Source organism: Podarcis tiliguerta (genome assembly GCF_965153285.1).
Source record: "Podarcis tiliguerta genome assembly, chromosome: 1".
Taxonomy (NCBI): domain Eukaryota; kingdom Metazoa; phylum Chordata; class Lepidosauria; order Squamata; family Lacertidae; genus Podarcis; species Podarcis tiliguerta.
Window position 1 is genome coordinate 62,349,028 of NC_139534.1, and position 13,538 is coordinate 62,362,565.

General features: G+C 44.2%; 1 protein-coding gene across 1 annotated transcript in view; it reads left to right on the plus strand.

The window, feature by feature from the left end:
• LSP1 (lymphocyte specific protein 1) overlaps positions 1 to 13,538 on the plus strand; it is a 76,580-nt gene continuing 63,042 nt past the window's right edge. Inside the window, exon 1 of the mRNA XM_083425180.1 lies at positions 1 to 425. Coding sequence (XP_083281306.1) covers positions 349 to 425 — 77 coding nt within the window. The 5' untranslated portion in view covers positions 1 to 348. The remainder of the gene's footprint in view (positions 426 to 13,538) is intronic.

Below are 13,538 nucleotides of genomic sequence, written 5' to 3' on the forward strand. Positions count from 1 at the left end.
GAGAATATGAGTTATCCATACATGTAGGAACAGAGGCTGCTGATGCAACATTTGTGAGGTTCAGCTTGATTTAAGGACAAAGACTCTTCTTCAAACTGCGATCATTCTTTCTTCCCCTTTGCGGCCTGCATCTTAGGGTGGGTGGGGAAATTTGTTCCTCTTTTTTTTTGTTGCTGCTCTTTCTGAGTGAAAAACAAACTCGCACCTTCAGCCTTACATGATATCCGGCGCTGCTGGCTTTAGAGTCAATACAGGAAGAGTGGGGAGAGCTCAACTGCTTGCTCGGTGTTCTTACAAAACCATCTACAGAGCCAGTTGACTCAATTGCACTCTTCGCAAGCAAAGAAAATGGCTGATGCGGAATGTCTGAGGGATGTCGAGTGCGAGATTGAGGTAGAAGAAGGGGCTGAAGGCGAGACACAAAGGTAAGGAAGGGCCTTGATGCATGTCTCGGCTTCAACAGGACACATTTCGGCTTGTCGTTCTCCTCATGTCTTGTGATGGTTTCAATGTTAGCAAAGTGAAAAAAAGAAGATAGGAAAGGGGAGGTGCTTATCTAAAAAGAGATCAGTCGGTGGGAGATCTGGAGACCAGGTTTGCTGACTACTTTGGGGGAACTTGTTCATGCTTCACACGGATGAGTTTCTGAGTCATTGCTGTTCATGCAAAAACAATGGTTTTAGCATAGAAGTGGTGAGAAGTGTGAGCTGGGTTGCTCTTGTTGAAGTATGGCTTCATCATATGAACGTGCTTGGGTGTGGTGGGATGATTAAGTACTTTGAACACACTTAAGGTGCTATATAAATGCTGAGTATTAGGGCTAAGATTGATGTGATGAGAGTAGATATTAAATTTTGACCTGCCTCAGCCATGTGAAAAGGTGGGAAGTCTAGCTTAAGGAGCAAAATGGGACAAGTGGGCAAGGAGTGCAGAACCCTCCCCTCATCCATGGCTTCCCTCATCATAATCTATAGTGGCAACTCAAGGCATTTTGTTGCCTTAAGCATAGCCCCAATGAAAATCACCCTCTGCTGCCAAGGTTTTGTTGTGCCATTCAGGCACCAAATTCCTGCTCCCCCCCCCAAAAAAAATCAGGCCACTTCACCCCACTGCATGGCAGGACCCACCCCAAAAATCTGTTCCCTCTTGATGTTGCATCCCCCCACCTCAAGCAGGACTCTTAATACTGGGAAGCATGAAATACTTGTGGAAAAGTAGCTGGGGGGGGGGGGAGCTGCAGAGATGTTAAGTTGTTGGAAGGGGAAGGGTTCTGTACTCCCCACCCAAGCACTGATGGAGCTGCTGCCATCAGGTCTAGTTTGGCTTTAAGAATAATGGGAATGAGAAGATGGAAATCTGTGCATTTCGGAGCACATCTCAAGAGCCAAAGTGATGTGGCCATGCATCTCCACTCTTCCAAATGCTTCATATCAGCTACGGAGTTCAGACTCCAGGACTTCAGATGCCCCTGACATTACCTGCACATTTGGGGAGATTGGGCTGTGACTTTCTTTCTTTCTTTCTTTCTTTCTTTCTTTCTTTCTTTCTTTCTTTCTTTCTTTCCCTCCCTCCCTCCCTCCCTCCCTCCCTCCCTCCCTTCCTTCTAGAAAACAGTATTGTTCAGCATTAAGTATTAACCTGAATAAAAAAAAGGTCGTATCTTCTCAGCATCAAAAAATGGAGCCATGTGGTGGCAGCGGGGTGGTGGAGGAAGTAAAATAACACACAGGTAAGGGGAGCAGATCAGGATTGAGACTGCGGCATGCAGTGGGGGATTTTTATTTTACAATTTCCCCTTGCACTGTGGTCTTGATGAAAGCCGCTCCTCTCCTTCCACACTGCAAGCCAGAATTTGCCTCGGAAGCAATGCTGCTGTTGGCACCAACAGCACTGAGGGATAAAAAGGCTATGCTTGATTCATGTTTTGCAAGGGTTGGGGGAATTGCTTATTTCCGTTCAACATAAAAGTGAAAATCACTGCATATCAATGGAAGTCTGTTCACATGATCCGTGGGCATGCAGCCAGTTTATTCTTTAACCATGTTGGCACTTCTTGGGATTGCTTTTGGTGACATGCTAATGACATAGGCACAGACCTATGGCTCACTGCAAACACATGTAAGGTAACATTTTTGGACAGACAGTTAGTGGAGACAGCCCTGTGCCCACCTTGCTATAAAATTTTGCATGAAGTTAGACCTCTTAGAAAATTTGTAATAAGGGACAAAAATCAGCACAGAATTGTAAGCACACTCCTATAAGCCTCAGTGCAAATAGTAGAAAATGGTCTTCCCCTTTGATTGATGTTTTAAATTGATGGATTTGAGTGAACAAAATAGTGGTTGAGGCCTGTTAAAGATGTATGGGTCCATGTAAGCTTGAGAACATTTGCCAAAATGAAAAGTGACAACCATAATCTATTTTAAAGGTGGTGAGTAGCTCAAGGAATGAGTTATTTTAACTGCCTTTGACTTCTGCTTCTTATGTTGCATTTCGCCTCTGCATCCACGCCCACCCCTTGCATTTTGAAAATGTGATGTAGGGAATTGGTCACAGAGCCTCATTTTTGCAATCCACATAGGAATTATCCCTGAGGAAGTCTTTGCAGGACTCAGACATGCACCTAGCCACTCCCTTGATTGCAAGACTCAAGGCTCTTTTCTAGTCACTCACTTCCCTTCTGCACAAAATGCCAAGAAAGGATCTGCAAGGATGAAAATGGCTCTTCATTATAACCTCCTCCTCCTCTTCTTTCTTGAAACTGAATCTGTGAACAGCATATTTCCTCTTAGGGTAACCACAGGGCTTGCTTAGTGCAGTTCCTCTTTCCCCTTGAATTGTTGCTATAAAGTTTTGTTGAAGCAAGTAACAGTGCTCCTCAGCATTCTTGCATTTTGTCACAGGCAGCTTTTGTCACAGGAATAGGCAAGGATAATTTATGGAAACTCATATGTTATATCCCTACCTCCCCCTCCCCTGGCACTATATGAGGTCATTCCTGCATGTTGATATCTCACCATAAAAAACACCAAGAACCCTTCACGTTTCTCTCAGAATTTGCCTTTCCATTAGTTCCTGAGGTCACCAATTAAAAACTTTAGGGTGATGCTGCAGGAGCTTATATGATGCTGGCTACATATAGAGTATTCAATCTGATTTGTTTTCTGGGGGAATATATGATGGTTGCATCACACAATTTTATGCCATGCTTTCCTGTGCATTTTCCCATGCATTTGGCCAACACAAAACACTGCAAGGAAGGTGCCAGCTAGAACTCTCTGGGGACGGCATTCTATAAGCAGGGCACCACCACCTGGGCTTGCCAATCAGAAGGTCGGCAGTTCGATTCCCCGCAATTGGGTGAGCTCCCATTGCTCGGTCCCAGCTCCTGCCCACCTAGCAGTTCGAAAGCACGTCAAAGTGCAAGTAGATAAATAGGTACCGCTCCAGTGGGGCTGTAAACAGTGTTTAGGTGCACTGCTCTGGTTCACCAGAAGCGGCTTAGTCATGCTAGCTGGAAGCTGTCTGCGGACAAATGCCGGCTCCCTCAGCCTATAGAGCAAGATGAGCGCACAACCCCAGAGTCATCCACGACTGAACCTAACGGTCAGGGGTACATTTACCTTTACCGCCCAAAAAGCCCTCACTAATGTCACCCGGAAAAGGAGCTCTGACAAAGATCTTAAAGCCCAGACACATTTGTAATGTAGACAGCCCTTTGGACAACACACTCCTAAGCAACAAAGGACTTCAAAGCTTAAATGCAGCACACTGGATTCTTCCTGAAACCAGTGGCAAGACACATTTCCTGCAGCTGGTACCAACCTATAAGCAGCCACTTCATTTTGCACCCACTAAAGCTGGTACAATAAAATAACATGCACATTGTGTTGACGTAAGTACAGGCCAATATCTTACGAGGCAGGCTAGCACCTCTCTTGTTGTGAAGCTGGGAGGTACATCACTAGAAAATAGCTTCTTACAGACACAATCAACTATCCTTGCACAACCTTCAAGGTTGCCTTCCTACTCAGGCTTCTCGTTTCCAATGCGCTACAAAGCTCAGAGGCTGCCCATGTATGGTCATCGATTAAGGCAAGCTTTGCTGTGCCAGCAGGCTCCATCCCTTCCTTTGCCACGTTCATCCTCAGCTGTCCTGAATTCTCTAGATCCCTTAGAGGAGACTTGGAGAGTCCTAAGTAAGATTACAGCAATTGCTAAGAATATCCAGCACTGGAAGGAGATTGTCTGGGAAAGTTGATATCTAGTGAGGTATCTCTGGACCCCTGGAACTGCATTCCAGAGGGTGGGGCAGAGGAGTTGCAGCTCTATGTATAACTCAAGCATGCGTGGCTGTACTAAAAACCTGGTGAAAATTCGGTGAAAAATATGGTGCACTTGAGTGAACAAAAGGAAAAGCTGAAATATAGCTTGACTGTTGCAGTGAGGCACAATGTATGATGACAGCTTACAAGGAAACCAGTTATCAGTCCATTTAAAGTTTCCCACTCTTTATTTGCTTTAGATTCTCCCTTCATTTTTTTTAAAAAATCTTTTCTTTGTGCAGTCAAAATTCCAGTCATGTCTCGGTTAACAATTAGCATGATAGTGATTTTATAAGTGCCCGACAAGGGGATGTGGGCGCTCCTGAGAATCAGTCTAACACTCTCTGTAAAAACTATTTAGTTACAGTCACAAAAACTTTTGATCACTTTGATCAATCTTCTGGAGCTTTCCCCTGAAAGCAAAGAGAAAAGAATTCTCATTATCAAGCTTCTGAAAAATGTCTGACTTATGTAGTTCAGGTCCTTTGAGAAACACACTGAGATAAGTGTTGCTTTGTTAAGCCTGAAGTATTTCCTGGAAATTGCAACAGCACTAGACTAACAAAGGCAGGGAGATAGTAGCAACTAATGAGAATGTGAATTTTGATTCATTTCTCTTGATTCGTTCAGACTTTGATGTGAAAGATACCTACCAAATCCAAACCTTCGTTGTTGTTGCTTTAGCGAAGGCCATCATAACTCATACAACAGTACAATGAAGAAGTGGGACACAGCTCAAAGCACCATAAAATATAAACTAATAGCATAACCCACTGTGATATTCAATGTATGTCCAATATCTTTTGCAATTAAAAAGAAAAAAACACTCATTACAAAAAGAAATCTTGAACAGGATTCTACCGACTTAGGATACAATACAATATTTTTAACAATAGACTTGATAGTGACCTACAATCTGGCATTCTTCGTCCTCCTTAATAAGCAAACCTACTAGAAACGTAAGGCTCAATGGACTTATTTTTGAGTAAACATGCATAAGCTTGTGCTGCATGTAATTTTCCATGCCCTGCAGACCTTCAAGAGAGTTTCACATGGAGATATGCAGAACGTGCATATAAATCACACAGATAACGTCTTCAGTGTTAACTATGCACGGGTATTTGTCCAAGCAACGCACTGGGTGGATTGCTTCCCAGATGAAGGTTATGAAGACAACTGAAGTTCAGGAGGAACAGTATTCTTCCATGGCTTCAGGAAAGGAGTGTGTTTTCATGAGACCTTTGGTGAAATAATCAAACAATTGAAATAGAGGAGACTGAGAGGAGATATGATAGCCATCTTCAGATATCTAAAGGACCATTACATGGAAGATGGAGCAAACTTGATTTCTCCTGCTCTGGAGGGTAGGACCCATACCAATGGACTCAAGTTACAAGAAAGGAGAGTCCAACTAAACATCAGGAAGAACTTTCTGATGGTAAGAGCTGTTCAACAGTGCAATGGACTCTCTTGAAAGGTTGTGGACTCTCCGTCCTTGGAGGTTTTCAAACAGAGGTTGGATGGCCATCTGCCGTGGATGCTTTAGTTGAGATTTCTGCATTGTAGGGGGTTGAACTAGGCAACTCTTGGTGTCTCATCCAACTCTACAATTCTTTGAAATGAAGTGGTGGCCGTAAAAACACATACCTTACCAAGGAAATGACAGACACAAGTATACCAAGGGACCATGGCACCTAAGTTATACCAACATACCTAGAGGCAAATGGGAGAGATAGCACTGGAGAGTGAGAGAGCAAAAAGAAAAATTCATTGAGCATAATCGCAAGAAAACCTGCAGAAGAACACAGGAACATCAACACTGAACTCATTACTATTATCATTATCATTTATATGGTTTCACTGATGTACATGGAGCTTACAATCTAAATTCAAAAAAGGAGCATCCACCAAGGGAGTGGAAGGAAGAAGAGGCAGGGCATGCAGGAAGAGGATATGAGATTGTTTCAAACCACGATCTTGTCTAAAACAACTGCAAGCACTTTCCTGTTTGATGTGATTGCAGAATAGTTTTGTTCAGCATATCGTTTGAGTGATCTAAATCAGGTACCTATTCCCTGTTCTTCAAAGCAAAAACATTTTCACTAAGTGGATTACAGTATCACACTGCTACAATAAGATTCAAACACAATTTTAAAACAGGGCTACATTAAGACAAAACAGTTAAGTAGGTCTTCTGAGCACACTTGAAAGCCACGAGGAAGGGGGCTTGGCTAATGTCCCTGGGCAGTGAGTTGTGCAGTGTCAGGGCCACCACTGAAAAGGTCCTGCTTCTGGACCCTGACAATTGTTGGCAGTGTAAGCCTCACCTCTCCCACATACATGTGGCCATATATGAAACAATCCTATGCTGAATGGCTCAGGTAAAATCCTAGCCACTTTCTAAACAGGAAATGACTGCTTAGTATTGAGTAGTAGAATTCTAACCGTTGGGGAACCATAGCAGGAAAGTGGTTGCAGTTTTTGCTGTGAGTACTCATACATTTTCATATTCATGCTTACCCATGGTTTGACTGAGCGCAAGGGTGGGGAATTTTTGGCTCTCAATATGTAGCCGGACTCCAACTTCCATCATCCCTAGCCAGCATGGCCAATGGTCAGGGCTGATGGGAGTTGTTCAGCAACATCTGGAGGCCAAATGTTCTCCACTCATGGCTTAGTGTTTTATTGCAGTAGCACAAGGGAGTGCAGATCACGAACATGCACACTGTAGAGCAGAACTCTTTTCTGGAACAGATTGTTCCTGCTTTGATTAAACTAGACAGTCATAGCAACTACTTACTTTCTTTTTTAAAAATATAGTGTGTTGGCTTTAGAAAAGTTAATAAACAGCACAGGAGATCAGCCATATGCAGTCATATTATGGATGTGATTTTAAACACTCTTCCCTGTGAGAAAGCTCCATTGCACTCAGTGGAACAAACTTCTCAATTACGCATAGGATTTTGCTAGCTCTTGCACCCCAGTCTGATTTCATGTTTTGCTTCTCGACATACATCAAATGGCCATGTGCACAACTATACAGGCTATGGTTATGCCAAAATATGTGTATTTAGACAAAACTGCGCCATGGCTATAAATCTTTGAGACTGTTCTGTTTCACACATGGGGAAAAACCATTCATTCTGCCTGAGGGACATGTACATTTTAAGCAGCCAGAAATCATATGTATTTTCTTGCTTGCCCTCAAGGGGGCAGGCTCTGCTTTGCCATTTTCTACCTCTTCACAAGACTGCTAAAATGTTTTATTTTAGCAGTTTAGATAGGGTTGCCATATTTCAAACAGTGAAAATCTGGACAGAAAAGTTGTTGAGCTATGCCGCTTTTGAGCTATTTTTATGGGAAAGCGGCAAAAACGGCACTGGTGCCATGGGCTGCCATATGTCCAGATTTTCCCTGGACATTTAATCCTGATTTCCACCTGGACACTGCAGTATTCTGGATATGTCCAGGAAAATCTGGACGTATGGCAGCCCTAGAGAGCTGCTCATAGAATGACAAGAGAACATTAAATCCATAGAATATGAAGGCTCCTTGTCTAGCCTGATATTAAAACATAGTGGGTTTCATACTGTTTTAACACCCCTATGGGAACCATACCAAGGCCTATTTTCTTGTTACAGAATGTGTGGAATATTGCCATCCTCTGGCATGTATATGGCTGAACCTTTCTGCACGCTGGCCCAGAGTATTAAAAGTATGAATATGACACATCCAGAGATAGACAAGGGGCAATGTTGGTCACATACTAAATTCTGAAGAAGATAACAGTTTAGTATTGTGAATTCTGAAATGAACACAGATTCATTTTGCTGGAGGGGGGGGGGAGTATCTAGCTTATAGAAAGCTACAGCTGGGCTCTGATTCACATATCCCTCCCCCCTCCCAGTGTGGTCAACATTAACTGACATCTTCTGACCATTTTGGGCATGATGAAATAACTTTATAAACGCACCCTTATGTGGCAGGCGACATCCTTCCATGTTGTTATTTGTAATGTTCATGCAGTACTTTCCAATGTACTCGAAGATGTACACTGAGTATATTTGATTGTCAGTAACACTGCATGGTTGTTGCTAGGTAGAGGGTTAATGATTTGCGATGGATTTACAGAGACCTGAGAAGGGGCTTTCCATATCCACATCCACACCCAATTCTTAGGACTGCTTTACACATTATGCTGCCCCAAACCTGGGGCTGCTATCTTCTGCTCTCAACAGGGAGCCACAGTCAATCCCGGCTTACTGAGGAGCGTCCCTGGCATGTAATTTTTTTATACCATTATGTTTTTTAAGTGTATGACTTTAGATTTTAAGATGTGAACTTTTTAAAAAAAGCATAATAGGTGAAGAATTCTCTCTGTACGTGCTGGTAAATTCCTGGAAAACATTCCAAGGCTGCTTTGAGTGGAGCCAGCAGCAATCTCACCACATGCCAGAGAAATTACCAGAATGAATAATGGCATCAAAATTAACGTCAAGTTATCGTGGCCTTGCGAGCTTCCAAAATAGTAGCACAAATTAGCCTCCTGAAACTACCTTGAGGCATTGGTTAGATTGTTAGGCCACGAAGTTCTAAATTCAAAGCCACACTTATCTGTGAAGCTCACTGCATGACCTTGGGGCCAGTCACCATTTCTTGGCCTAGCCCACCTGAAAGGGTTGCTGTAAGGCAGGCATGGGATACTTAATCCTGTCAGCCCCAGCCAGCATGGCCAATCACCAGGGGTTATAGGAAGTACAGTATAACAGCACTACGAAAGCCACTGGTTCTCCATTGCTGTTGTAAGGATAAAAACAGGAGAGAACCATATAAATCACACTGAACTCCTTAGAAGGAGGGTAGGATTTAAACGTAATAAAATGAAGAGTTGCCATCTCACCCAGATGGAGGCGGCGGTGGGGGAATCTCTGCAATGCATGAAGCCACAGACAGTGAGTTCAGATACCTAGAAGTTTTGAGACTGAGGTTTGATATATTCAGCAAAATCCATTCAGTGTTGGGGGGAACAGCTAGAAGCTGAAGGCCAGCTTCCCCATTCCCAGCTCACTGCCTTCCCCATAAGGCTAGGATTGTTCCCTCTGACATGCCATTCTCAGCCCCGAAGGGAAGGGGTTAACCCCACTCTTGCTTCAGATTGGAGTATATTTTCTTTGTCAATGTATCCATCTTAATGCACACCAGATGTGCAAGGCAGTTCCTTGAGCATCTTAATCCTGGGCTTCAGTAGTTGGAGTTGTCTTTCTTGCAAGGGGTAGGGCCGCTGGGGGCTCTCTGGAGATTTGATGCGATTAAAGGAGGGGGGGAGCAAAAGTCCCGCCCCCCACCTGGTCCCCTCTTCCCACACAGGAAAAAGCTGCCCCCAGCTACTAAAAGGAAAGTATCAATAAACAAACTAAAAGTCAAATCTGTTTTGTCGTCTACTGACTCCATTAGGCAGTGACAAGAACCTGCCTTCACCATGCCATCATTTCTCATTTTAAAAGTAGCCACATCAGGGCCAAGAGGCATTAATTGCACCTAATCAGCACAACGGGCATTTCATCATCGTGTCAGATTGTGAAGACTGAGCATGCAGAGATCTATGGCAAGGCTGTGGTGCTATCACTCCTCATTAATTGCATCACAAATAATATTCAAGAGATGGCCGGTGCAAATTGCACAACCGCACTCCACACAGCTGAACCCATAATAGCGACAATTGCACTATCTGGAGAGAGGGCTGCATTTTCCCAGCGTTGAGATCTTGAAAATATGTTATCTTCATAATAGAAGCACAACCTTGAGGGGAGACGTGAGGACACAGCAAAATGAGAAACAAAATGTGCATTTCTTGCACAATAAACAGAGAGTGCTGTGGATTTGCAGTTGCTGCTAATCCTTTTTTACTATTCTTTGGATGAACGAAGGCAAAATGCTTTAGGCACTTCAGTAGGGATTCATGAGGAGCAGCTGCCTTATTTCTGAAGTATTTGCACACATTTTACATAAGGTTGTATTTTATACTGCTGTCGCTGTCCCCTACACACACACACACACACACACACACACACACACACTTCAGAACCAAGGCAGTTACATGAGGATAGCCCAGCGGTTCTTGCATCTTTAAAACATAAATCTGGTTCATTGTGTATCTGTGTTTATGCCCATTTGTGCAAGCAGACACAGGAACAGGTTACAAGTTTGCCTTGGATTTGCACCCCTCAGTATCACAGAAGTCATGTGCAACGGTGCATGTATCTCCTGCATGTGCAGTCTTTCAAAGGAAGGGTGGGCCAAGGGTAGATATCACATGTGATGTCCTGCACTCAGGGTGTGGGGCTGTTTGCAAGCCTGAAATTCAGTCCCATGCTTCACTGTGTTAGAGCTCACATGTTGAGGAACTGTGCAACAGGCATTAAAGTGCATTAAGGAGCTAAAGGATTGTTGTGGGTTGGGTGGGTAGGCTATAAGCCAGAGTTCCCTTCTAATCCCTGGATCCAGCAAGGGTTAAAATCTCATGAAGGATTCAGCTCCTGGAGTAGCTGGGCCAGCTTCTACTTACCCCCTAAGTACGAGCCGCTAAGGTAACAAAGGATGTGGCTCTGTGCTAGGGAGGAAGTGGGTGGGCCCCCATCCTTCAACTTTCTGGTAGTTAGAAGGACAAAGACCGGAGTGGTGTGAGCTAGAAGTTAGAAGCAGGCTGCAGGCTGGGAAGCTGAGAGACAAAGCCATGCCTGATTCCTGCTGGAATCCAAGGCTGTGGCTAGGGAAGAAGCAAGATCTTCTTGGGGTGTTAATAATGTGAGTCTGTCCAACTCAGGCTCAGGTTATTTATTTATATATGCATGTAAATAAGCCATATATCCTAAAAACACCACAGTCTCTGCTGCCCCTCATTCCAGGGAAACTAAAACCTGGGTAAGCACCAGTAACTCCTAGAATCTTGCACTGCTCAGAGACTGGGGTGGCATTTAACAGTAAAATAAGGTGGGGGCGGGGAGGAGGGCAGAATCTGTTGGCAGTTGATCACTGCAGCATCCAGAGAATTGATGGGACAGATTCCAGTTTCCCAATGAAACACTTTGTTATTGTTGTTGGCAGCTTATGGTTTTATTGATCAGAAAGCACGAAACAAGAGTCCCTCCCTACAAATAACAACAATAATTTCCTTATCCAGCTTCTCACTTTCATTTTGGTTCACTTCATGTAAAAATGAATGGAAGGAAGGAAGGAAGGAAGGAAGGAAGGAAGGAAGGAAAATTGTTCTGAGAAAATTAGCATACTAACATATACGGTCCACTTTCACAATATATGGTCACTGGCACCAGGACCATCACTTTGGTCCTGCCATGGGGAAAAACATCTCTTAGGGCAGGGGTCTGAAACTCTTCTCAGCCCAAGGGTCAAATTTCCCCATGGACAACTTTCCATGGGCTGCATGCCAGTGGTGGGTGGAACCAGAGTCAAAACTGGGTGCAGCAACAGCTGTGACTCTTACTCTCACTCTTCCCCCAGCCCCCCCTGCTAACCTGGGTTCAGCCATTGTTTGGCTTAGCAGTATTTCTGAACCTAGACTCACAGTTCATCTGAAATGAGACAAACCCTGAGGCCAGGCTCACACATTATGCTAAGCCAAACCATGGCTTAGCCCCAGGTAGCATAGTAGCAGGGGGACTGGGGGAAGAGTGAAGCTGCCATGATCTTTGTTCCAACAACCTGCATGTTTGTTCATTTGTGGTTTGTGTCAGTATATAGATACAACAATTTGTGTGTATAAATGCTAATATCACAGAAATTTTCTGTGATCCATAAGCTTCCAGTATGTTTTTCTGGTCTGTTTCTAAACACCCATATGCGTGATTCATTTATAACACTCCAGACCAGGCTTCCTCAACCTCGGCCCTCCAGATGTTTTGGCCTACAACTCCCATGATCCCTAGCTAGCAGGACCAGTGGTCAGGGATGATGGGAACTGTAGTCTCAAAACATCTGGAGGGCCGAGGTTGAGGAAGCCTGCTCCAGACTGTGTGGAAAATATGTTCTTTCCCGTTTTCATGCATGGGATGATGAGAGGGAGAGAGAAAGGTAGCTCTTGTCCCACAGATGGGAGTTTTCATTAAAGACCGTGCATGTGGTGGCTGCTCTGGATCTCTGGAGAAAAAATATAGCCTGTTGGCAAACTCTCCATAGGCCTAATTTCTGACTCACTTCCAAAGGGGAATCTTAATTTCAGAAACACAATTTGTGGCTGTGCTGTTATATCTGCCATCAAGCAGTTCCTGTTTTCCTAAAGAAAGAAAGAAAACAGTTTCCTATCTCCTGCATTGTACTCTTGAGGTCTTGTTGACAAGATCACTTAATGTGGATTAGATAACCTTTACCACTTTTCAAGTTCTTTGCTGTTCAGCTACAATGGCTGAAACTTGGTAAAAGGGGTTGGATCTTCCCTCTGCTTTTTCAGGGCATATGAAGAAAATCATTCTTAAAAACGGATGGATTCCTTACCCCCCTCTCCTACTTTTTCAGAGCATGTTCATGGAATTATTCAGTAACAAGGTATTCTACTCCTTCCTTGGAATATTTTAGGAAAGACACATGGAAAGAGTAGGCAGTCTGCCCTGTCCCACACCTCAATCACCCACAAGGAATTAACAAGGATGGATTAGGACGGGGTAAGCAACCTAAGGCCCATGAGCCACAAGTGGCCCGTGGGGGTTATTTAACCATCCCACGAGCCACCCCCGAACTGAGCCGCCCACTCAGTGAGTCCCCGCGCGCTGTGCTAAACCAGCGCAGTGCGGGGACTCGCTCCTGCAGTGCCAGATCGTGTGCACAATGCAAATCGTGTGTGCATGCTGAGATGCCAAAAATCACGCCTGCGCAGATGCAGACGCCGGAAATCGCAACCACACGTGCGATCTGGCGCCCAGAGGGATCTCCGCTGGAGTGAACCGGCCCAGGCGAGGTAAACCTTGCTGACCCCTGGATTAGACATTAAGGCGTCTTGCAGCAGCTGCTTAAGAAATTACCTTGTGTTACTTGCTGTGCCAAGGTAGTGGCTGCATCTAGCTGTCAACAACCTGATTAAGCTGAGTGTTTGCAGAAGGTTGGACTAGATGATCCTCAGGATCCCTTCCAACTTTATGATTCTATGCTGCCCCTGTACTTTTGCCCCAATAGCAGTGATAATGCTTGGGCTGAATGCAAGTT